The 23,522-nt window shown below is 56.4% G+C and overlaps 8 protein-coding genes across 8 annotated transcripts; 4 read left to right on the forward strand and 4 right to left on the reverse strand.

The window, feature by feature from the left end:
• Positions 1 to 1,467: 1,467 nt before the first annotated feature.
• Positions 1,468 to 2,550, forward strand: CH63R_13585 (Esterase/lipase/thioesterase; the record flags this gene model as incomplete). The annotated part of the gene is made up of 1 exon (XM_018308559.1): positions 1,468 to 2,550. One exon carries the CDS (start codon positions 1,468 to 1,470, stop codon positions 2,548 to 2,550), a length of 1,083 nt encoding a protein of 360 aa, XP_018150877.1.
• Positions 2,551 to 2,780: 230 nt separating this feature from the next.
• CH63R_13586 (Fungal specific transcription factor domain-containing protein) lies at positions 2,781 to 4,285 on the reverse strand (the record flags this gene model as incomplete). Its single annotated transcript, XM_018308560.1, has 5 exons — positions 2,781 to 3,512; positions 3,566 to 3,797; positions 3,846 to 3,916; positions 3,967 to 3,991; positions 4,053 to 4,285. 5 exons carry the CDS (start codon positions 4,283 to 4,285, stop codon positions 2,781 to 2,783), a joined length of 1,293 nt encoding a protein of 430 aa, XP_018150878.1.
• Positions 4,286 to 5,537: 1,252 nt separating this feature from the next.
• Positions 5,538 to 6,940, forward strand: CH63R_13587 (ADP,ATP carrier protein; the record flags this gene model as incomplete). Its single annotated transcript, XM_018308561.1, has 5 exons — positions 5,538 to 5,579; positions 5,803 to 5,895; positions 5,980 to 6,225; positions 6,312 to 6,689; positions 6,755 to 6,940. The coding sequence occupies 5 exons, from the start codon at positions 5,538 to 5,540 to the stop codon at positions 6,938 to 6,940; spliced, it is 945 nt and encodes a 314-aa protein (XP_018150879.1).
• Positions 6,941 to 7,566: 626 nt separating this feature from the next.
• Positions 7,567 to 9,141, forward strand: CH63R_13588 (She9/Mdm33 family protein; the record flags this gene model as incomplete). The annotated part of the gene is made up of 1 exon (XM_018308562.1): positions 7,567 to 9,141. One exon carries the CDS (start codon positions 7,567 to 7,569, stop codon positions 9,139 to 9,141), a length of 1,575 nt encoding a protein of 524 aa, XP_018150880.1.
• Positions 9,142 to 9,704: 563 nt separating this feature from the next.
• On the reverse strand, positions 9,705 to 13,564 carry CH63R_13589 (Calcium-independent protein kinase C; the record flags this gene model as incomplete). The annotated part of the gene is made up of 7 exons (XM_018308563.1): positions 9,705 to 9,766; positions 9,817 to 10,222; positions 10,278 to 10,479; positions 10,554 to 11,670; positions 11,723 to 12,709; positions 12,773 to 13,039; positions 13,105 to 13,564. The coding sequence occupies 7 exons, from the start codon at positions 13,562 to 13,564 to the stop codon at positions 9,705 to 9,707; spliced, it is 3,501 nt and encodes a 1,166-aa protein (XP_018150881.1).
• Positions 13,565 to 18,021: 4,457 nt separating this feature from the next.
• Positions 18,022 to 19,508, reverse strand: CH63R_13590 (Acyl-CoA dehydrogenase; the record flags this gene model as incomplete). Its single annotated transcript, XM_018308564.1, has 3 exons — positions 18,022 to 18,388; positions 18,466 to 19,326; positions 19,396 to 19,508. 3 exons carry the CDS (start codon positions 19,506 to 19,508, stop codon positions 18,022 to 18,024), a joined length of 1,341 nt encoding a protein of 446 aa, XP_018150882.1.
• Positions 19,509 to 20,300: 792 nt separating this feature from the next.
• Positions 20,301 to 20,899, forward strand: CH63R_13591 (Ribosomal protein S12; the record flags this gene model as incomplete). Its single annotated transcript, XM_018308565.1, has 2 exons — positions 20,301 to 20,456; positions 20,528 to 20,899. 2 exons carry the CDS (start codon positions 20,301 to 20,303, stop codon positions 20,897 to 20,899), a joined length of 528 nt encoding a protein of 175 aa, XP_018150883.1.
• Positions 20,900 to 21,310: 411 nt separating this feature from the next.
• On the reverse strand, positions 21,311 to 22,877 carry CH63R_13592 (Glycolipid 2-alpha-mannosyltransferase; the record flags this gene model as incomplete). Its single annotated transcript, XM_018308566.1, has 4 exons — positions 21,311 to 21,378; positions 21,433 to 21,721; positions 21,773 to 22,669; positions 22,827 to 22,877. The coding sequence occupies 4 exons, from the start codon at positions 22,875 to 22,877 to the stop codon at positions 21,311 to 21,313; spliced, it is 1,305 nt and encodes a 434-aa protein (XP_018150884.1).
• Positions 22,878 to 23,522: the final 645 nt, after the last annotated feature.

Below are 23,522 nucleotides of genomic sequence, written 5' to 3' on the forward strand. Positions count from 1 at the left end.
GCATAAAGTAGGCCAAAAATGACTCTAATCCGGAAGAAGAGAAGCTCCACTAGACAGATGCTACACTTGGAGCTCGATATGCAGTCTTGGTTGTTGGGTTCGATCCCCAAGAGTCTCGGAATGCGTGACGAGATCAGTATCCATCGCAGGAGGGCGAGAATAGTGTGTGTTGAAAAGTGTGAGAGAACGGTGCGCACGAGTAAGATGATGATGCGTGCGCGAAAGGTGTTGAGAAAGGCCAATAGGGCAGTGATGCGTCGCCACAGCCATTCCAAGCTAACAATGCGGCAGATCAGCTCGCCGGTGGTCATGTTAGCCAAAACATCCATCGTTAGGTAGTGTCCATATAGTCTGGTGAGAGATGGAAAGGTAATGAGCTACCAGGGTGTTTTTGATTTGGGTTTGGAAATCGACGTTTGTAGGTGTTAAGCCCTTAGGGATTAGAGTACCGATCCGGAGATTAATGAATTTATAAGATGCCCCTATAATCATCTTTTCAAGGGGGGCTGGTTCTCTGGCTCCCTCCGTGGCTGAGCAAAAGTACACTTTTGCTTTTGCTAATCGTACCTTATGGGATCCAGTGCCCTTAGGCACCACTTTGAGACACCGCTTGCTGCCTGTTCCCCGGATCTATCTATAAAGACACACCTTTGCTTGCCTACTCGTTACCAGATTCCCTAGGATGGCTAGGATGGGACAATTGGCTGTTGGCTGCCCGTTGGAACGAATTTAAAGACACTAATGGCACCATAGAACGGCAATTCGCCGGCCTCGTCGACGTCTACAAGAAGACACTCGCCACGGATGGCATCGCCGGCCTCTATTGCGGCAAACCAAGGTTTCGTTATAGAGCGGTCGCAGCCCATAAGAGTTAGATTTATTGTGGTGAGCTCCTTCGCTGGTAGGTGGCCCAAAATCGAACAAGCTGCACGTCCAGAACAGGTTGAGATCAATTGAAAATTTGATTCTGTGTAATTGTTGCGTAGACGAATTTATCTAACAAGATTTCATAATGGGCGTTTGACTTGCCAAATTAAACCGAGGCACGGCTGCACGGAGCTGAGTAATGTCTGGAAAGCGTTAAAGCACGTAAGCCAATTAGACAAACACAGTTTGGTACAATGAACAGCTTTAGATACGGATTTGTTGTTAAAAAAACGTTGTCATGACATCGTCTACAGCCGGTGGCCGAGGCCTCCGACGGTAACACCACCGATCCGGTTCAAAGGATGCTCTGGATCTAAGTGCTTACCATCCAAACCTGGCCCTGACAAAACGCTACCTTCCGTAAATCTGGGCGTGATTCCGTCGGTGGCCTAGGCCTCCGTACCTCCATATCATCGATCAAAACTTGGACCCCTTGCCACTCAACGTTATTTCAACAGTATCAGCTCGGACACTTGCACAACATTCTCTCTTTCCACGACAACTCCATCACAACTGGTTTAATGATACCCCAAAAACACCATGTCATCGTCTCCTATCCAATCAGACTTTATCTTGCCAGCCGATCTCTTTGCCCCGGCGGCTATTCCTCCTTCCAGCTCCAACTTTGACGATGCCATCAAAGCTGCCATGGCAAGCATCCCCAAGTGGCACGAGGTCGGCGTGAGCAAATACAGACAGATGTGGGGGAACGGCGAGTTCCCCGTCAAGCCCGTCCGTCTCGACTGCGCCACCGATATCCATATCCCCTCACGTCAGCCGGGACGGGACATCACCTGCCGGTTACTCAGGCCGCAGACTACCGAGAACACGGTGAACGGCGTCTTCATGCACATCCACGGCGGAGGCTGGTCGATGGGCAACGCCGGAGATCAGGACCATTGGCTCCAGGGCATCGCCGACACCGCCGGGCTGATAATCGTCAGCGTGGGGTACCGACTCGCACCCGAGCACCCGGGTCCCGCTGGGGACGAGGATTGCTTCGACGTTGCCGAGTGGCTTGTCCTCCACGCGCGGGACCGATTCCACGCGGACCTGGCCTTCATCGGCGGCGAGAGTGCCGGGGGACATCTCAGCCTGCAGACCGCGCTGCACCTCCTCTCGCACGAAAAAGAAGAGATCAGGAGCTTCCAGCTTTCGGGGGGTCTGGTCTTGTTGTTCGGGTGCTACGACCTCGGCTCGACGCCTTCGCAGATCCACCACCGCTCGGCCATGAAGGATGGAAACGATTATGCGAAGGAGCTTGAGCTTGCCAACCTGTATCGACCCGACGTGTCCGGTGACGCCTGGAAGGACCCCCGGATATCACCCTTATACGCCGACCTCGAAGCCTACAGAAACGCGGACGGGCGGAGCACACGCCTACCGCCAGCACTCTTTATTGTCGGTACAAAGGATTTCCTCCTCGATGACACAATTTTCATGTCGGCAAAGTGGCAGATGGCGGGTGGGCTGGCCGTGGTCAAGGTCTTCCCCGGCGCCAGACACGGCTTCATTGCATTTCCGCCGGATCAAGTTCCCAGTGCGGCGTCGGGAATGAAAAGCCTTTTCGCATTCATCCAATCTAGGGTAGCATGGAGGAAACAAGTGTCGGCTAACAAGTAATATTAATGGTAGACTAGATCGTTCCAAGTAGCGTCTCGTCGCATAGGTGGCCTTGCTGACCTGTTGGGCGGCAAACAACATTCATCCATGTGTCACGAAGCTCGTCTAAGCTACACAGTGTAGCCTTTCATACTGAATCTTGACATTGATGTAATGTTGCTTGTTTTGTGTGTCGAAGTTGTGGAAACCATGTCCATCACAATCAAGCTCAATGAAATATCCCCTTCCCCTTAAAATTCAAGGTTTCCCGAAAAGTAGTTACCCAGAAAGGAGTTCACCTCCAGCGCATTTTCCTCTCCAAGCCGAGGGTTCCATTCATCAAACAGGCCGTCCCAAGCGATGATGGGAAGTACACCGTTGCTATCCAAGGTAGATGGTGTACCGGTGAGATCATTGCTACTGCCTTGAACGCTGTCGTTGTAGGTTTCCCCGGACTCTAGAATTTTCCTTTTCTGATGTCCGCCGTCGAAATAGAGCCTGCCGACTCGATGGTAGGCGTTACAAACATGGTGCAGTTTTGCAATACTCGGCGACTGTTGGGCCGCACACTGAAGGGATGACACTACTTGATCCAGCAGTTGCAGGTCTGCTTCGTCCCCGGTCGCTATGGCGTTGCTGAAAACGACGATAAATGGCACAAAGGGGGAGCAGATGAGAGTCCTGGCCACCTCAGTACGTGGAATTAAACGACTCTCGAGCAGAAGGGGCACTGACCAGTGAAGGAACAACTTCCAGTTTTCATCATTAACAGCTCCTATTTTCTCCCACGCCCTTCTCTGAATGTTTAGGGCAGCCCTCGCCGCGGACGTGCAGTCGTCGCAAAACAGAAGTGGATGGCCTTGTTCCGTGACGGGCATTACGCGATATACCAACGTCAGCAAAGAATAGAACATAAGCTGGAAGGACTCTTCAGCCGCCGTAACATCTGCCCTAGTTGACTCTGATCCATCCCCAGCCTTGCCCTATGTGCTCTGGTTAGTTCACCCTTAGCGAAGTACGGAGGATCCCTTCTCACCGCCACAAAGTCCTGTCTCATAGCCAATAGTCTTTCAACGAACATCTGTGCATGCTGGGTTTTGGTTTCGGGAGATTGAGTCTGGGCTTGGCCAGAATACAAATGTTGGTAGATCTCGTGTTGAAGACGGACAGAATCCAGCCATGATAAGAATCCATGCCCCCAAGTGATATCAATATCTCCTGGACAAAGAGGTCGAGTCGTGGTGATGTCGTGGTCCGGCAAGGTCGGGCTGCGGCCGAGGTTAAATGAAAACATAACATCAAACCCCCAAACGTACCAGAAGACCAAGCACTTGTTGCGGACTTCCTCACTTGTCGAAGCGGCCGGCAGTCGATGGTAGCCTGCTTCCTGACAGAGTACAGACGCTTGAGATATCAGCCTCCAGTCAAACGACGGACTTGACCAGTCCATCCGTGTCGACGCCTACTTTTCCGTTAGCAATCAACCGGCAATTGAAGTACAGAGCAACTGCACCGAAAGCAACAAGGCCGTAATATTCTCAAAGGTTGCGTCGAGTGTCAATCTCAGATCCAACACAGCCCTCATAACGTTGGTTGCACAAATGGAGATACTGCTGGCGACGGTCGGGGTCCCTACGCCCATATCTTTGATGGTGTCATCGTCGAAGTCCCGCAAGAGGTTGCAGAGGCCTGAGTTGACAATGATGAAGGCGCTCAACGTACACTCGTCGGTTGGGAAATACACCTGTTGACACATGTCGGTAAAGGTAGCCAGCGGCAAAAACGGGTAATCCCTGAAGAACCGAGTGATGTTATCTGCAAAGCATACAACTTAGTGACTATTCTCAGTTGTACAGGAGGGTACTTGTGTACTCTTGCAGTAACCAAGAATCCTTATGACCAGCTGCCGGGGAGGAAGAGGCAGGCCGGTAAAGTCTGGTCTCAAGGCTGCGGTTTGTGGGTCTCGGACGTTAATCGACCCTGGATACACGGCTGCGCGAAGGGATGCAACAGCATTTTCTCCATCTTTTGAGTATGGCAACCCACCCATAAGTCTCTCGAATTCCTGCGTTGTGTGTTTTGAGTGTGTAGCAAAGGACGAGTCGCCTTCGAAAGAGAGACTACCTGGGACATGAGGAGGGTTCTCAGGTATGCTTGGGGTTCTGTCCGTCTCCAATGGTGAGCCCAGCTTCGTGAGTGTGGTCTGTATTAGGGTCTCAAGCCTAGCAAGACGACTGCCGACGGTAGCGATCTCTTCTTCACTATCACATGGCAAACTACGATTAGCCGCCCGTTGCACCGTGGCAACGGCTTGTCTAGGATTTCACTTACTAGCGAGGCGAGATTAGAACCCGCTGTCGTTTCTGCAGAGGACCTCTTGTCGTGTGGCAAAGAGTGTTAGATGCCTTGCAACTGGAACAGGGCGATCCTCGGTCACATTTGATCTAGTACAAATATTAGCCGGGCGCCGTCTCGATTGCTTCTGCTAAAGAAGCAGGAGAAGAAGAGTTAGGGAAAGGTAACAGGCGAGCCCAACCTTCCTAGCTCGACAGGTATCACACTCGCAGCGGTGTCAGTTAAACGATTCTGATGATGTCAATGGCTCTGGTCTCACCGAGATCCCGCGCCCACGTTGCCCAGATTCTGTCACTGGATCCATTTGTACTCCTCGGGAGTATGCACGTCAGATGCCGAGTGAATTGACGGTTGAATGGCAATAACCGTGTGATGTTTCGGGAGAACGCGGCCATCCTGAGCAAGCTAGCGGAGACTCCTCTTGTTAGTCGGAGGCCTAGGCCTCCGAGCGAGGCAGGGGGTCCGAGCGTGGTGCAGAGCCTCCAAGATACTCGGTACGATGTAACCCGTTGTTTCTGCGAGACTACTATTAGAGCTCCAATTTGGTTTCTCTGTCAAGTTTGAATGTTTTACTTTTGACTTAAAGACCCGTACCGAGCTTCACGTCAAAAGATATTTAGCAATCACCAAACGAAAACCGCCTAGACTCGAAGATGGGTAACGACAATGCTGTTTCGCCCTCCTCGGGCCTGCCAGTAAGCTCATATTTTCTCACCCTTCCGTCCCGGACAATTTCCGTGTCACGAAACTCGTTCTTGATTTTCACCTGATTGCTGATTTTCCTCTAGAACTTCTTGGTTGACTTCTTGAGTTGGTTTCCCACCTTGCCTCGGTTCTGATATCTCACGCAGTCGGACCAAAACCGGACGACGAGGCGGATCATGAACGAAAAGCGTTTCCCGGCTCTGGTAACACAAGCTGACAACATATGCAGTGGGCGGCGTATCCGCCGCGGTGTCCAAAACCGCGGCAGCTCCCATTGAACGAATCAAGCTACTTCTGCAGAACCAGGTACGAAACCGCAACTGACGCATTGCCTACCTTGAAACACATTCGGTACCTGAGCTCGACCGCTAACCTGCCGCACAACGCCAGGACGAGATGATCAAAGCCGGCCGCCTCAGCCGCAAGTACGACGGCATTCTCGACTGCTTCACCCGCACCGTTAAAGCCGAAGGCGTCCTGGCGCTCTGGAGGAGCAACGGCGTCAATGTCATCCGCTACTTCCCGACCCAGGCGCTCAACTTTGCGTTCCGCGACACGTTCAAGAGCATGTTCGCCTTCAAGAAGGACCGGGACGGATACCTCAAGTGGATGGCAGGCAACCTGGCATCTGGCGGGGTAAGTCATGGCCGCGGCCGACGATGACACACTGTCCTCCTTTACCCAGTGGCTAACAAAACGCCCCTTTTTCCTCCCCCCCACAGCTCGCCGGCGCGACGTCCCTGCTTTTCGTCTACTCGCTCGACTACGCCCGGACGCGCCTGGCCAACGACGCCAAAGCCGCCAAGGGCACCGGAGAACGCCAATTTACCGGCCTCGTCGACGTCTACAAGAAGACGCTCGCCACGGACGGCATCACCGGCCTCTATCGCGGCTTCGGCCCGTCGGTCCTCGGCATCGTGGCCTACCGCGGCCTGTACTTCGGCATGTACGACTCCCTCAAGCCGGTGTTGCTCGTGGGGTCCCTGGACAATAGTTTTGTGGCGTCCTTCCTCCTCGGCTGGGGTGTCACCGTCGGTGCCGGCATCGCATCGTACCCCGTCGATACTGTTCGTCGCCGGATGATGATGACTTCCGGAGAGGTATGCATGATTCCCTTCCAAGTTCGGATGATACACTGTCGCTAAAGCGTGTCTCTCATTTCCAGGCTGTCAAGTACAAGTCTTCGCTCGATGCTGCCCGCCAGATTGCCGCGACGGAGGGTTACCGTTCCTTCTTCAAGGGTGCCGGTGCCAATGTTCTCCGTGGCGTTGCCGGCGCAGGCGTGCTGTCCATCTACGATCAAGTTCAGCTGCTACTATTTGGAAAGAAGTTCAAGGGTGGATCTGGATGAGAGTTCGTCGTGTCGTGCTACCTGAGGGGCAGTGTCAGGAGTGGTCCGAGCTGGGACAATCATCTTCTTGCCACTGCTTGAGATGACGGACGTGTGTATACTGTTCATTAGCATAAACCTATAGATTAGACAACGGCTTGTTTCATATTGGTAATATTTAGCAAAGCTGTTTAGCCACCGATTTAACGATGCGACCCCTTGTTCTAGTCCGCTGCTGCTGTTCTCTAAAGACCGGGCGAAAAACAAGATACGGTCCCGGACCCCACCCCGCCAAAATGAACCGCCGGCACCGGCCCGTCCTCTCGCTTAACATTCCAGTATCGGCAGGCGGTGAGAAACAAATCCCCATCGATGCTCCCGGCAGAACCCCGGCCAAGGGACCCGCTCCGTTGGCTCAGCACGATCCGAACCTAGCGCCGAACCCGACTCTCCTTCTCGTCCAAACTTCGGTTCTCTTCCCGTTGGCGTTTAAACACCTCGGCCCACCGACCAAACCCTCTCAACCGGTCAATTGGTCCGCCCTTTTTCTCTTCCCCTTCCCACTGGGCAGAGAGAAAGAGAGAGAGAGAGTGTGTGTACTAGTTCTCGACACCGGGAAAGGAAAAGGAAAAAGAAGGGGAAAAAAGATGCTTCCCATCGCCAGGCCGGCGTCGCGCCTAGTCCACGCCCGCATCGGCCTGCGCACCACCGCCAACCTCCCGAGATGGCAGTCTCTCTTCGCCCCCGCCCTGCGTCATAACCTCCCGTCGCCGTCCGCCGCCCGTCGACAGCCCTACTCCTCCGGGCCCCCTCCTTTTCCCCCTCCGCCGCCCCCGCCGAGCTCCTCCGCCTCGAAGGACGAAGTCAGACAAGCCTCTCCGACAAGCGAGCCATCCTCCTCCTCCTCCTACCCGAGCTCAGATGCCACAACTTCGAGCTCCGCCGAGGCTCCCGAATCGAGCTCGACGTCGACCGCGTCCTCCTCGACTCAACCCACAAACGACGACACCGCTACCACCACTTCTTCGGACCCCAACTCCTCCAAACCCAAACCCGACGACCCCCTCCCCGAAATAGCCACCAAGATCTACACCGCCCTCCCGCCCGCACTCTCCGAGAGGCTCTCCCACCTCATGGACACCGTCCAGACCCGCCTCCTGACGGCCTCGACGACCCTCAACACCCTCACCGGCTACTCGCCCATCGAGGCCATCAAGGAACAGAACACCCTCCTCGAGACCCGCCTCGCCGAGGCCCAGGCCCTCGTCCGCACCGCCCGCGCCACCTACAAGACCACCAACGCGAAGCGCGCCACCACCCAGCGCGAGGTCACCACCCTCCTCGCCCGCAAGGAGATGTGGTCCCCGACCGACCTCGAGCGCTTCACCCAGCTCTACCGCCAGGACCACTCCCTCGAGCAGGAGGTCTCCGCCGCCGCCGAGGCCCTCACCGACGCCGAGCACGCCGAGCAGGCCCTGGGCCAGCAGCTCAACGCCGGCATCCTGAAGCGCTACCACGAGGAGCAGATCTGGTCCGATCGCATCCGTCGCGCCTCCACCTGGGGCACCTGGGGCCTCATGGGCGTCAACGTCCTGCTCTTCATCGTCCTGCAGTTCGTCGCCGAGCCCTGGAAGCGGAGGAGGCTCGTCCTCGGCGTCGTCGAGGAGGAGAAGGCCGTCCTCGAGGGCGTCACCGCCGAGCTGGCCGGTTTGAAGGCCGCCTTGGCGCAGAGGGAGGCCACGGATGCCGCCGCTGATGCTGCCACTGCCGCCGCCGCCGCCGCCGCCGCCGCGGCGACGACGCCCGCGACACCCGTGGTGATGGAGGAAGAGACGCTTGTCGCGGAGCCTACGGAAGCGGCTGAGGCTGAGGCTGCGGCTGCGGTTGCGACAGCGGAAGCAACAGCGACCGGAGCGGCCGCAGCAGGAGAGGAAGCGCTGAGCGCCAAGCTCGAGGAGCCGGCCGTCCAGCACGAGATGGAGCGAGAGGTCGCCAGTGCCCTCGAAGCACTGAAGCAAGAGGTCCCGACGCCCAAGTCGTGGCGTGAGTTCCTCACCGACCCGGCGCTTCCGGCGTTGCTCAAGGCGAAGTTGGTCGATCTGTACAGTGAGCGTCACATCGACCTGCGCATGCGAGACGCCTCAATCCTCGCTCTCGAGGGCGCTGCTGCCGGAGCTACCTTGGCGGGAGGCATCGCCCTGCTGCTCTTGCGAAGAACATAAGTCACGCCACTCCTCGCCGCGGTTGTAAATATAAGCCTGTACAATACGATACCATATAGAGCTTGAGGACAACCTCTTGAGTTGCTGTCGCCGTCTCCTTTTCAGTCACAACATGTGCCAGTAAAGAGATTTAAACCGCCGAAGGTTCCGTCTATTAGATGAAGCTGCGGTAGGGTCACATGGACCCGACCCTGTCGGTTACCTCTAGCTGCGATTCGCCGACATTGCCGCTTTTCCAATGTCCACTAGGTAGTGAACGGCCAGAGGGGCCACACGCACTACTTAAGCTTCCTACATCGTGTTTGCCCGTCGCTTCGCCTTCCGCCTGCGGCTCGGCGTCACAACCCGACGACGCACAGCGTCTCTATGCAACATAGGCTGACGTCGCCGGGGCCTGGCGCGCGCGGGGGTTGCGCTTCGCCAACGCTTGTTCCGCTGTTCGCCACATTGGTATTCTTCTTCTCCCCACGTCGGTGGCATCATCCTCGTCAGCTACCCGCGTCAACTGTACACAGAGTTCCCGGGGACGTCTTCTTTTCTGCTTCCGCTTCCTCGCCCTTCTTCTAGTCAAAATCGGAAGTGTAAGAGAAGCCGCGGAACTCTTCCTGCATGGCTTGCGAAAGAACTGTACATCGTTAGCAAATGTCATTAGTTTCATGGTGCAAATCCACATACCTGATTGGACAGGGGTCAAGACAGGCGTGACACTCGTGAACTCGGAGTCGAAGTTACTGGTGTCGGTGGCGCTCTTGATCTGCGGCAAAAAGGGCGGCGCAACACGCTTGTGGTAGATGTCATCCCAGTTGATGTTCCTAAAGAACGGCTGGTTCATGATTTCTTGCGCATCCGTGGGACCGCTGCCCAGACGCTGGTCGGGCTCCCTAGTAAGAAGCTTCTGCAGGATTGATACGGAGTCTCTGGGCATGTGGATGGGGTACAAAGGCTCATCGGCCAGAATGGCGTCGTAGATTTCGTCCTCATCTTCACCACGGAAGGGAGACTGCTGGAGGAGCATCTGGTAAATCAGGACACCGAATGCCCACCAGTCAACAGCGCGGCCGTATTTCTTGTCGAGAAGAATCTGCGCAGTTGTCAGCAAGTTCGTACAAAGCACAATGTGAGACGGGTCGTCGTACCTCTGGTGCCATGAATTCTGGTGTACCGCAGAAGGTGCTGGTAGTAGAGCCGAACCACATGTCTTCCTTGCAGAGACCGTAATCGGCAATCTTGATGTGTCCGTCGAGAGTCAACAAGATGTTGTCGAGCTTCAGATCACGATAGATGACGCCGTTCTCGTGGAAGTACTTGAGTGCCAAGCAGACCTCGGCAGCATAGAATCTGGGACGCATTAGCAGTAGCTCTTGTGAATGGACATGGAAGGGCGAGGGAAGGGGGGGTGGGGGTGCGCGTACTGGGCTCGCTTGGTGCCGAACTGGCCTCGCTGGATGTGAAGCATGAGATCACCACCGCTGATGTACTCCATGACAAAGTAGACACGGGTCTCGGTCTGGAAACAGGCATGGAGGTTGGTCAAGAATGGATGTCTCTCCCGGTTAGCAATGAGGAACACTCTCTTCTCGGACCGAATGCTCTCCACTTCGTCGTTCTCAATAATGAACTCCTTCTTCAGCACCTTGATGGCGTAAAGCCTCTTGGACCGCTTTGTTTCCGCAAGCATGACCTTTCCGAAGTTGCCCTTGCCCAGGACGGCCAAGAAGTTGAAGTGATCCAGTCCGATACGCTGACCGGTGCCTGGGTCGGTGGCCAACGGCAAGGGCTTGCGCCCAGCACTAGGGACACCTCCAGACGATGCGATAGGAGAGATTTGAGGCGGGTCCTGCAACTTGGGCGAGGAGACGGGCTGCTGCTGGTACATCTGCTGTTGAGGTGGTTGCTGGTACTGCTGGGGCGGCTGCTGTTGCTGCTGGGGCGGCTGCTGCTGCTGCTGGTGAAGTTGCTGCTGCTGCTGTTGCTGCTGAACCGGTCGTTGTTGCTGTACGGCAGGTTGCTGAGCATACGGGGCAGTTTGCTGGTTCACTGCCGCGTAATCCGCAGGGTTGTACTTGCGCCCACCATAGGGGTCCTCTTGCTCTGCCTGCGCGGGATAGCCGGGACGTCCACCATACTGCCCGTAGTCCTGCGACTGGGGCTTTGGCTGCGAGGCCATCGTGCCGCTCATCGCCGCTGTTGCTGCTGCCGCCGCCGCTGAGCTGGAAGCGCGATCAGGGTGCGAAGGTCGCTGGCCCGGCGGCGACTGTTGCTGGTACATGAGCTTCGCGGCCTCGGTTGCTTCCGGAGAGCCCCCAGCATAAGGAGCCTGCCCACCACTATGAGGGGGGGAGCCCATGGTGCTAGTGGGGCTAGTTGGCTTCCTCAGCGTGCGATCGCTCAAGGAAGACGACGTCTTGTTCTTTGTGATCATCCTAGTTGTCTTGATACCCTCCAGAATTTGATTTGCCACGGCCATCGACATGCCGCAGAAGTCAGGAACAAGGTGAACACAAGCGGCGTGAGCGGTGAGACCACATTCTATACAAGATCAGATTTGTATGGATATCTTGAATTAGGAAACGAGACTTACCTGCGCACTTTCTGCAGTTCTTCTTGCCGAAGGGCAGGATGTAACCACAGTGGCAACACCAGTTGGCCGTCATGTTGGAGAAGGCCTGGAATCTGTGGGGGATGCGGTGGTTGATCTTTTCTTCGTCCGGGTCCGTCTCAGCGTTGCTCTTGCTAATGCACTTGGTGACAACGCTCGAGTAACACTTAGTATGGCAAGTGTACTTGCAGTCCTCGCACTGCATGCCGGTCGAGTACTTGAGGAAATCCCCGCAAAGAGCGCAGCGCATGATGTTGTAGAACTGGTGTTGGACAAACTTGTGGCCGTACATCTCGTGCACTTCCTCCTTGCGCTGACGAACGGCACCCACACGACCAAGACCCTGCAGGTTGACGGGGCGCCGGGCGTTGTTCTGTTTGAGGAAGCCCAAGGAAAGCTGGATCTGACCGGCGGGCTCGAGGTTGAACCAGCCGTCGATGGGCTGCTGAGCGATTGGGGGATTCGGCATGCCCCCAGGCGCCGGCTGGCCCTGCGCGCCCTGCTGAGCAAGGCCGGGAGAGGGAGGAGGAGCGCCGAAGGACTGTTGCTGCGCAGGAGGGTTCATGGGAAACTGAGCCGGCGGGGCGCCCATCCTGTCGGCCGACACCCATCCAGAGCTGTTGATCTCGGCCTCGATCCTCTTTCTTCTCATCTCCTCGGCGATGTCGGAAATGCGCACCCACAACATGGCGATGGGGATGGCATGCTCGCCGGGCTTGTCGTAGACGGTAAGCTCGATCTCGTTCGCCTTGTCAACATCGAGGGTGTGGTACTCGGCTTCCCACTTGTCGGTCCTGGTCACTCTCGTGCGGGCGACGACGTTATCCTCGACCTTGATGGCTATGAAGGTCTCGGGTCCCCGACTGAAGCGACTCATGGAAGCGTGATCGACATCCTTGATTTGACCAACGCGGATGGAGAGCTGACCAGTCAGAGGCTTGCGCAGGTTCGGCATGTTGATCGAATCATCTGTGGCGCACGGTTAGCGGCGATGCGGCGAGTGAAGGTGGCATAGCAGTGGCCCAAACTCACCGTCCTGGGCATCAGACGTGTCCATGTCGATGTGCAACTCCTCGTAGCGCTTCATGGCTTGCTTCAGCAGCAGGATCTTCTGCTTGGATTCAACCCTCCTAGCGGCGGCATCGGCCCTGCTCTTGCGGTCCCCTTCCATGCCGTATAGCTGGACCATCTTCTCGATTCCCTTGAGGTACTGTTCCTCCACGTTGAGCTTGAACTGGATCTGCGACAGCATGAGTTGGATACGAGGACCGAGATACGGGGTGTCATATTTGATCAGGTCTAGGACGAAGCGGTCAGCAACTTCAGAGGGCAACTACGGGACGGGGCGTGAGGAGGATGCGCACCGAGCTTGGTGAAGTTAGGGCGCGACTTGGGGACGGACGAAGACGGGCCAGGGTTGGCATAAGGATGGCGGGGAGGCATCAGGTCGGCGTGGCCGCCAATCTGGCTGTACTGGACGTTGCCGCCAGAGGTTGCGGCGCCGGCGCCGTATCCGCCGCGCTGGTCCCAGCCGGAATCCTTGGGAGGGGGCGGAGGCACGTCATCCATGTCGCCGCTGAGGGGCCTGCCGTCGCCGGAGGGGGAGCCGATAGACATGTTGTCCATACCGCGACGTAGCTGGGCCTCGCGAAGCTTCTCCTCAAAGAACTGCAGGTTCCGACGGCCATCGCGCATCTGAGAGTCGAGTCGTGATCGGACGGCCTCGTTGTTGGTCTGCGCTCTCATGGCATTGGCGGCATTGAGGAGGGCCTTTTCGCGCTCAATTTTCTTGAGGATATTCTGAATGGCATCTTCGTCGTTCATGGTGATGGCAAGGGTGCGCGACTCCACGCGCGGGGGGGATGTGGTGGTGGTATGATGTTATGTTGTTGTTGTTGTTTTTGATCGGGAAAGGAAATATGCCCTGAAGCTGTGGAGAGTTGGGCTTGATGTGATGTCTCGGTTTTGCTTCGGTCACATCAAAGATGACACGGGCAACAAGCGAGTTGCGGGTGCGAGGTATGAGATATGGCACGACGCAAGGAGAGAGGGTGGACGTCTGCGATGGGGAGGTATGGCAAGGTGTGTTGTGGTATGGTATGGTGTGGTATGGTCAGGTATGATGGGATGGATACCGGAGGTTCGGCGTCGGAGGGGCTCGGGGCAGGTTGGCACAGCGGAGGGATCGGTCTGTCTGTCGGGGACTGTTACGACAGGAGATCGGTGGGTGCGGCCAGCCCTCGAGGAAGCGGTGTTGTTTTTTTCGCGGGTTGGGTTTGATGGTAAAAGATGTCGTCAGTGGATTTTAGAGCAGGACACAGGACTGGGGGGTTTCTCGGGAGGGGTCGGTTCTCTCATTCTCTTCGCGCTTTCACCAGTGCCTGTGCGTCGAGTGGAGGTGGGCGGGCAAGGAGGAGGAGGAGAAGCAAGAGGAGGGCCCGAAGAAGAGAGGAGGACGAGGAGATACTAGTGAGAGAGAGAGAGAGAGAGTGGGGGTGTCGAGATCGGTACTAGCACTTGATGTACTTGATGCTATCAGTCATTAGTCGAGGTACTTCTTGCCAAGTACTTGCTCTCACATCATTCTCAATGCCCACCGTCTAATTAGCGTCCTCCTCCTACTCCCTATCTTTCACCTCCAGTCCTGCGAGAGACAGGCAGGGCAAGACTTGGAGGAAGATGGAAAGTACGTACCTCTTTTGGAGGGGGACGACGACCTGAACAGCTGAGATGGATTGGATGGATGGGATGGAGGGGTGGGTGTTACGAAAGCACCGGGACGGACGAAGCAACTCTGTAACTCGGATGTGAAATGGCAGGCGAGCTATAAACCGGGACAGAACCGTGAAAAACACTTGCGATTCAGATGATTGCTTCCCATTCCCGTTTCCTCTGGTTTCGTTGCGTTGTGTTCGCTTGTTGCTCTTGGCCAAGCGCCCAAAACCACACTCCCCAACATCGATTTGCACCATGGACACCATGGACACTATTGTTTCGCCGGTCCCACGGCCCCCCCAATCCGCTTCCCATCATCTCCATCCCCTCTGATGCCCAACAACAAACCTGCGGATGCGCGTGCTGGGTTGGTCCCTCTTCTCAGTGGGTTTTCATGCCTGACAAGGCCAGCCAACAACTGAGCAACGAGCTCTCCTCCCCCCTCTCTTCTCCCCCCCCCCCAGGCACGGGAACCCTACCTACTCACTTGGCGTGTAGGTAATGAGTAGGTATTCTATACCTGGGTACCTAGTGTCGGGTAGGTAAGGTGTGTACGAATACCTCACTTGCTACTTGCTTGCGCCAGTCGAGCTGCTCCGGGATGGCTTGTGTTTGATGTCGTACCCCAGGCGGATATGAAGGCCACAATGGCAGGCCAGACGGGGGTGACAGGGCAGCAAACCAAAGTCTCCCGCTTTCTCGTCGCTGATCGGCCACTGTTCCCTGCCCGACCGAGTATCAGGCTCTCGGCCAGCGAGTGTTTGGCTAACAATCAATCGAATCAATCAATTGTGGCGCTGTCCTGCAGACAGAACGGAAAGCGAAAGAGAAAGAGAAAGAAAAAACAGTGAAAGTCCTAGATCGGATGTGGGGCTCCTAGGACTTTTCGGTTGTTTCACCGCGGTGAAGATTCATTTCTGCTCTGCGCCAATCACTTGCCATTTCGGAGGGCTGCATGTGTACAGTGTACGGATACATAGCACGAATACAAGGTACTTGTCCGCCTCTGGGCAGGAGGCTTTCTGACGTCCACTCACTACTCGAGCCCACCAAGGCAACGCAGGGCAGGGGAGGAGGGAGACATTACCTTCATCACACCTCATCGTCCACACTCAAAACTCTCCATGATCTGATGTGATGATGCTGCTGCCCTAGATTTCCCGTCTCTTGTCGGTTGAGCTCTGCTCTGCTCTGCTAGTGCTGTGTGTTCCTTCGCAGATATCGAGTACTTTTACAGTCCACATAGATACATGTATCCGTACATGATAATAGCCACCCGACTCTCAGCGGCCGCCTCCATGTTTCCGGCACATGTCAACGTCGGATCCCCAACATCCAACTGCTGACCCATCTCCCACCATGCCCAACGCCACGACTTCGAGCCACCGTCGTGCCGCCAATGGGTTGCTGCCAGCCGGCTGGCCCCCCGCAGACACCTACCGATAGTTCCCATCAAAAAGCCTTCTGCCTCACACCAGATACCGGAAGGCCTTTCAGCTACCTGTTGGTGCTCCGATGCGTCCTGAATCGGATCACCGCACTAAAAACAAGGGTTTGAATACGAAGCCCGCGTTCTACTGCCTGTCTCCTCCAAACGGACATGAACGGAAGCTAAAGTCGGAAGCCCGTCACCCAGCTCGTCCGTCCCGTCCCAACACGAGGGCTATCAACCTGCCAACTGTAACGTTCCCTTGGAACAAACCTAGCCCTTCCTACCGCAGGAAAGAGGTCTGCGCCTCGGCCACCCAGTCCCGGCCAGCATAGCTGGTAGAAGCCGGCGTTATTTGGCTCCAAGGGTTCCTGTTGGCCATCGATACCGTGATACTTGCCGAACACGCCCACATTATCCCCCGTCGGTTTAAAAAGGAGACACCAATGTCGCGGAACCGTTTCGACCCACCCCCTCGCTTCGCGGCCACCGTTCAAACCGGCGATGGCGGCGGTCATCCCTCCACCCCCCTCGGCCCGCGCCATGCGGAAAGCGCCCCGGCGGGATGTCCTCTCTCTCCATCTGCACCTCAAAAGCCTGGCGCAAGCCAAAGACTCGCTTCTACCAACGCTGACCGAGGGTTGCGGCCCTCGCCGATGCCTGGCCTGTCTGCTCTGTGAAATCAGACTACTTTACTTAGTAAGCTGCCGGGGACCCATCATATCAAACATGGACGTTTTCCTCTCATGCTCTTCACACCCTGTCCATCCGTGAGATGCGATGAAGCCAATTGGGAACAGCTCGGGCACTATCGCCGCATAAAGTTTTTGGCTTCCCGACCCTGCCAAGTCCGCCGCAGACTCCAGTATTAGAACAAAAAGTCCGTGTGGTTGGAGTCCATGTTGCCCTGTCTGGTCTGATGTAAGTCGGAGAAGGCGCTTTACCCCAATGCGGCATATGTGCGTCGTCAAGTTCATGCTGGCGACCCGGCGGCATTTGCTTATGGGAATTTGGGATGCCACTTTTAGGAAGGACGAGCTGCCATACACGATATGATTGGTGCAAGCATACGGTGGTGATGCCATGGGCTACGGCACCTTCTCTCCTGCTTTGCCTCTACGGAAAAGCAACGGGTGATGAGATATGTCTACCTTATCTGAGAAACATCTAAAAGCATCAATTACATCATTTTTTTTGGCGGCCAACTTGAACGATAATTTCTCAGCTGATTTTGACATCGTTCTTTTGGAGCAAATGTGATTGTGCAGAACACAAAGAGCTTCATCAACATGACGATCTCTCTCCGTATGCAGGGCGGCAGATGCTGATCAGAATGGACCAGGCCTGGAAGCCCTTGCGTAATTCTCATCAATGCCTTGGGGCCGATGAAAACGCAATGTTTCTTACCCATCAACTGCTTTGCGCAACCAGAGTATCGCAGTCAATTTGTTTTGTTTGCAACCTGCCACAACCGGGGCATCCTTTCCAACCTGTCAATAAGTCCATGTAGGTAGGGCAACAACCAGCGGAGAGCCCGCCTGGAGGATGGGATATATGGCTTCTAGTTTGGAAGCTAGCATAACGCAGTACTGATGAAGGGTTTGCGTTCCGTCTACATTGGTCTCGCTTGGGGTCTGGCTATTTCATCGGCTTTCTCTCTTTCAGTCTGGCGACCCAGGCCGGCCGTCTACTCACAAGCGCGTATTATCCCGGAACGATCGCCTAGAGCATAACAGTTGGCCACGAAGGGACTGGGCAACTCGAGGAATCAATCCCCTCGGCTGGAGCGGAGGACGAAGGCCGGCGAGCTGGCAAGGATGAGCGCGACAGGGGGGGGGGTGGGGGGGGGGGGGGGGGGGGGGGGGGCACGTCATCGGCAGAGACTCCCGTGCAGCAGCAATGCCGACATCAACTCGGCTAGATCGCGTTCACGCGATACGCGAGACCTGTTCGGGCAATCACGCGAGTATCCCAGGAGAGCGAGTAAAGTGGTCATGTTTCGAGGCAAGACGCCTCAACACCGAATCGTGTCGCTCTTTTACAAAACTCCGTCTACCAATCTACACGATCCGTCCAATTTCGCCAGTATCCCCCCTCACTCAAACAAAGGGTTATATCAAGGAAGAAAGCACGACATTCATGCGGTGTACTCCTTCTGCAGCAACTTGGCAATGGTGTTGAGCTGGATGTTGCTGGTGCCCTCGTAGATGGCGCCGATCTTGCTGTCGCGCCAAAACTTCTCGGCGGGGCCGTCGCGGACGAAGCCCATGCCGCCCATCCACTCGATGGCGAGGCCGCTGACGCGGCCGGCGACCTGGCTGGCGTACAGCTTGGCCATGGCGGCGTCCATGACGAAGTTCTCCCCGGCTTCCTTCTTGCGCGCCGCGTTGTAGACGAGAGCCCGCGCGGCCGCGATCTCGGTGTACGACTGCGCGATCTGGTGCTGCATGCCCTGGAATTCGCCGACGAGCTGGCCGAACTGCTTGCGGTCGTTCCAGACGTACCTGAAAGGAGTTAGTGCCGAGTGTTCTATGGGTGAGAGTAGCACGCAAGAGAGGCGGGGGTGGAGAATTCAACGTACCTGACGGCGTTCTCCCAGGAGCCGAGGGCAAGACCGGTCATCTGGGCAGCGATGCCGATGCGGCCCTCGTTCAGGATACCGATGGCATACTTGTAACCGGAGCCCTCCTCGCCGAGGAGGTTCTCCTTGGGGATCTCGACGTCGTCAAAGTTGAGGACGCACGTGCTGCTGGCCTTGATGCCGAGCTTCTTCTCCTTCTTGGCAATGGAGAAGCCCTTGGCATCCTTCTCGACGATGAAGGCGCTGATGCCCTTGTACCCCTTGGAGGGGTCCAGGTTCGCAAAGACAATGAAGAAGCCGGCCTCCTGGGAGTTTGTGATCCACATCTTGGAGCCGCTGATCTTGTAGCCGCTCTCCGTCCTGGTCGCCTTGGTCGTCAGCGCGAAGGCGTCGGAGCCGCTGGCGGGCTCGCTCAGACAGAAGCTGCCGACGGTGTTGGTGGCGAGCTTGGGCAGGAAGCGCTTCTTGAGCTGGGAGCTGCCCCATCTGATGATGGCGGTGTTGACGAGGGTGTTGTGGACATCTACGAGCACGCTGACGCTGGGGTCCACGCGCGCGAGCTCCTCGATGCCGATGATGGCGCTCGTGAAGTTCATGCCGGCGCCGCCGTACTCCTCGGGGATCTCGACGCCCATGAGACCCTGCTCGAAGAGCTGCTCCACAATGGTCGGGTCCATGTTCTCCGCCTCATCCATCGCGCGCACCTTGGGCGCGATCACGTCGTTGGCGAACTTGCTCACAGTCTCCTGCATGGCAGCCTCCACTTCGGAGAGATGGCTGATGGGCGTAGGAGGGATGTCGGTGATGTCGAGATGGTCGGCATTGCGGCGGCGCTGGGTGGTAGAGAGAGGTCTGACGGTCCTACACGGCGTCGGTTGGTATGGCAAAGAATGCAGACGTGTCGGGATGATGGGCATGTTGCCAACTTACTGCTGGAGTGGCGAGAATGCTCTGCCCGGTGTGCATGTCCTCGCTCTGGCGAGAGCAGAGACACCGCGGCTTCCCCTCATGACAGGGCGCATAGCCCTTGCAATCGACGACATGATGAAGGATGCAAAGTGTAGACAACCGCGAGATCGCTCGAAAAGAAGTCAGGGGAAGGAAGAGTGAAAAGCAGGAAAAGTCGCCGGAGGTGTGGGTGATCGCAGATCGTCGGAGCTGACCAGGTACTTATGGCCTCGGCCTGTTGTCTCGGCTGTACGATTCAAACGAAGAGGGTGACGCCCGGGCGAACTTTGGTCAATTGGCCTTGGACGGTTTTCCAAAATGAAGGGGGGGGCGGACAGCAGATGGGAGGCTACGATCGACTTTAAGGGAGAGTCTAGGAGGAAAACGGGAAAGTATCAAGTCAGAGATGCGGTACGCCCTAGACCGTGAACCTCAAAGCCCATTCGAAGCCACGGTACCTGGCGGCTAGCGAACAGACACAGCGGGCGCTTCAGCCGAGGATATCCATCCCGCAGCGGGGGCAACCACTCATCCCCAGCTTCGCCGTCTGGGGGAAAGCCGACGGCGCAGCACTGAGAAAGGGAGCAGGGATCTCAGTCACTTACGTCAGGATCTCCCTCAAAAGGCGGGCATGTGATTCCAGCTGGCAGAGAAAGGCCGGTCCCGTCGGCCCAAAGAGCGGTGCCAAGGTGGCCCGAGTGAGTGGGTCCGGGGACGGAGACACCGGTGCCTCAGGTCCGAACTCGTTGCACAGAAGGAGGGTCACGTGTGATGACTTAGCTAAGCAGTCCAAAAATTAATCCAAGGTAGGCGCATCGCGCTGAGAGCTTCAGCAGCCGTGAGGACAGCAATTGGACGCCGTCGCCCACGATAACCGGTCGCCCGACATGGCCAGCACAATTTTCAGATCCCTCTTTGCTCCGGCGATGAGGCCAGCAACCTTCCCGCGCGCCGCATCTCTTCTCACACCGACTGCCGCCCCCTTCATTCGCTCCTTCTCCTCCACTCCCGTCCAGAATGCCACCATCATGCAGGTCTTGAGAGTTCGTCACCCTTCTTCCCCGTCTGCCTCTCCTCTTCCCCGAGGCTCATGCTGATTTTTCTCAACCTACAGGGTTGCCACAAGAAGGGCAAGCGTGCCCGTCACGCCGTCTCCCCCGCCCTGTCCGATATCAATGCGCCCGCTCTCAAGGGCGTCTGCCTCAAGGTCGGTGTCGTCCGCCCGAAGAAGCCCAACTCCGGCCAGCGCAAGACCGCCCGTGTGCGCCTCTCCAACGGTCGTCACGTCACCGCCTACATCCCCGGTGAGGGCCACAACATCCAGCAGCACAGCGTCGTCCTCGTCCGCGGCGGCCGCAGTCAGGATTGTCCCGGTGTGCGATACCACCTCGTACGTGGCGCCCTCGATCTCGGCGGTGTGGCGAACCGTGTCTCCTCTCGCTCCAAGTACGGTACGATGAAGCCCAAGAAGGCCACAGTGGGCTAAATATATATGGGGCTCGTTACGCGGCGTACGGAAGATGGAAGCTGGAGGGAAAGCTCTTGAGGGAAACGGGTTAAGAGGCGTACGACTGGAATTGCATGTCCACGGGATGTACGATCTTACTGGACAGCCTTGCGACATGCCAGGACGTGCAGTGTACTACTATCACATTGTACAAAATATCACAACATTCAAGAAGCAGTTGGACACTGGACAAACACCAGCCGGCACTCTATTTGCTAATATCTACAGAGCAAAAAAAGTGTCCAGAACCATTGACGCCGCTTCAAATTCCGTTGCCCAAGCTGCCCGATGCCTCTCATCGATGCAGGTAAACTCAATCGACAGCCTTAACCAAGGCCCCATTTGAAATTTGTTGATACATGCTCACTTTTACCGCACACCGTGACCAACTTAATCCTGCTGGTTCTCGTACCCTTCGGGCTTGTCCAAACCGTTGATCTCGAAGTAGCGACTCGTGCCTGGCGCGTGTCAGTGGTTTCGTCTTTAGCTTGAAGCGGAGCAGGTCGACTTACAAGAGTAGCCCTTCCAGTCAAAGTTGTCCTTGGGATTGCAGTGGCAGCGCCTGTCGAGTCGGACCTTCTCCCCAGTGGGACAATGAGTGAAGGGAACGTGGTAGTAGGCAATGTCGTTGAAGAAGTGAATCTGGTCCTTGGGCAGCATGAGACTGGCAGCAATCGAGTGCACGGGAGCGTCGCCCCATCGCTCGTAGAAGAAACCGCCGTCCTGGTCGAGGGACTCGAAATAGTCGATGTACTGTTGAGAGCGGAGCCAGTTCAGGTCGCCAACTTCGAAGTTGGACCACTGGTGGAGGGTTAGCATACGGCATTCATGGCACAATTCTCGGCAACTTACGAAATGGCAGTGGTTGTAGGTATCACCGCCGTCATCACTCAGGAAGCCCATGGAGTTGCCCTCTGCAATGTGCTCGGGGTGGTTCTTCATGAACTTCTTGGTGCTGTCCCAGAGCGTCGGAATGGTCTCGACGTACTCGTACAAGCTCAGGACGAAGCTGTACTTCTTGTTGTTCTCCTTCATGAAGCGGAACGGATCGTAGTGAATATCGCAGAAGAGCTCGATGGAGGGCTCGACGCGCCAGTAGTAGTCGTAGTTCATCATGGCGGGCTGGCGGAAGAAGAAGCCAGACTCGAAACGGCACATGTGGCGGTAGCTCACAGAGTCGCCGTAAATGATCTTACGCTGAGCCATGTCCTCGCGAACCTTGCGAGCCTTTTCCTGGTCAATCCACTCGGGGAAAGACCAATGCTCCTTGGGGATCTCGCCGTAGATTGTCTTGCCCGAGACAAGCGAGGTCGTGACCTTTTTGAAGGTGGCATCAAAAGGCTTGTCGTTCAGGAAAACCCAGTCGTAGTTGTAGCGGCGGTTAAAGCGGTCTTCAACCTGACGAATGGAGCGGGCAATGTCCCAGACGTCAGAGTTGCGGGCGAGGGTGACGAAGGTAGCATTCATGCGCGGGCCGGGTGCGATGCCGGACAGCTCGTCCCAGCCAGGCTCGTTCGGGGTCAAGGGCATAGGCCAGTCCTTCGGGTTGTAGGCCTCGCCGACTTTGGGACGGTTTGCATCGGATTGGGGTGCCTGCTTTGGCTTCTCGGCATCCTTGTTTTCGCCCTGCTGCTGCTGCTGCTGCTGCTGCTGGCCGTTGGCGGGAGCGCCCGGCTTCGTGAATGTGCCATCTTGAAGCCTTACACCCTCGTAGCTGGAATGGGAGATGAAGTAAAAAACGGCGAGGCCCTGCGCGATGATAGAAACGTCAGCAAAACTGTCGAAGCACGCGACGAAACGATAAAAGACAACAAGGGTCGCTGGTATGCGAGAGATACAGTACCGCCCACGGGGTCGAAGCTAGCCACGGTGCGCAAAGAAGGGAATCGGCGGGATGTCAACTTACGAAGAAGGCGAAAAGAATGTATCGCACATATCGTGCGGAGCCCGTCGCCATCTTGACCGATATTACCAGGCCGACGATGGGAGCTCTAGTCAGAAAGGGAAAAGGGGTTGAAGTAAAGGTGGGAAAGTGTGACGTTGTTCCCCCGAGATGAACGAGGACGGATAGACAGAAAGTCAAAAGAGCGCGTGGGACGCAGGAAGAAATACAGAAAGATGGCTTCGAGGGAAAATGTCCAGAGGTGCTGGATACGCAGCAGGCGCGCTAGCGACTACTGGTTCCGGGAGACCTGATGGACTTTCACAGGGTCCGGGGGGTACGAATGCAGCGAGCGTGGTGCGCCCACCCCCGAGAAAGGGAGGGAGCGCTAGCCAGCAAGTACCGTACCGCGATGGAAGAAAGGGGGGTGGGGCGAAAGCTGGCCTAAACCCGGAAGCTTTGCGCCCTGCGACTCAGGACGGCCTCCGGCGAGCCGGAGTATTCTCTGCCATGTGTTTTTTTGGGAAAGGGTACCTTGATCCAGCAGGCAAACCACCGCTCAGGTAGGTACTTACCTACAAAGTCGGCAGGTGCTTCGGGGAGTGAACTCAATGCTCCATAGATTGTCAGGTAGAGTGAGTTCCCTCTCATTTTACGCCAAAACCATGAGCTGGCTGGGCGCAAACCATTCCGATAGCCTTCAGGATATATCTCACTCAG

This window comes from Colletotrichum higginsianum, chromosome 10 (genome assembly GCF_001672515.1).
Source record: "Colletotrichum higginsianum IMI 349063 chromosome 10, whole genome shotgun sequence".
NCBI classification, from domain to species: Eukaryota; Fungi; Ascomycota; class Sordariomycetes; order Glomerellales; family Glomerellaceae; genus Colletotrichum; species Colletotrichum higginsianum.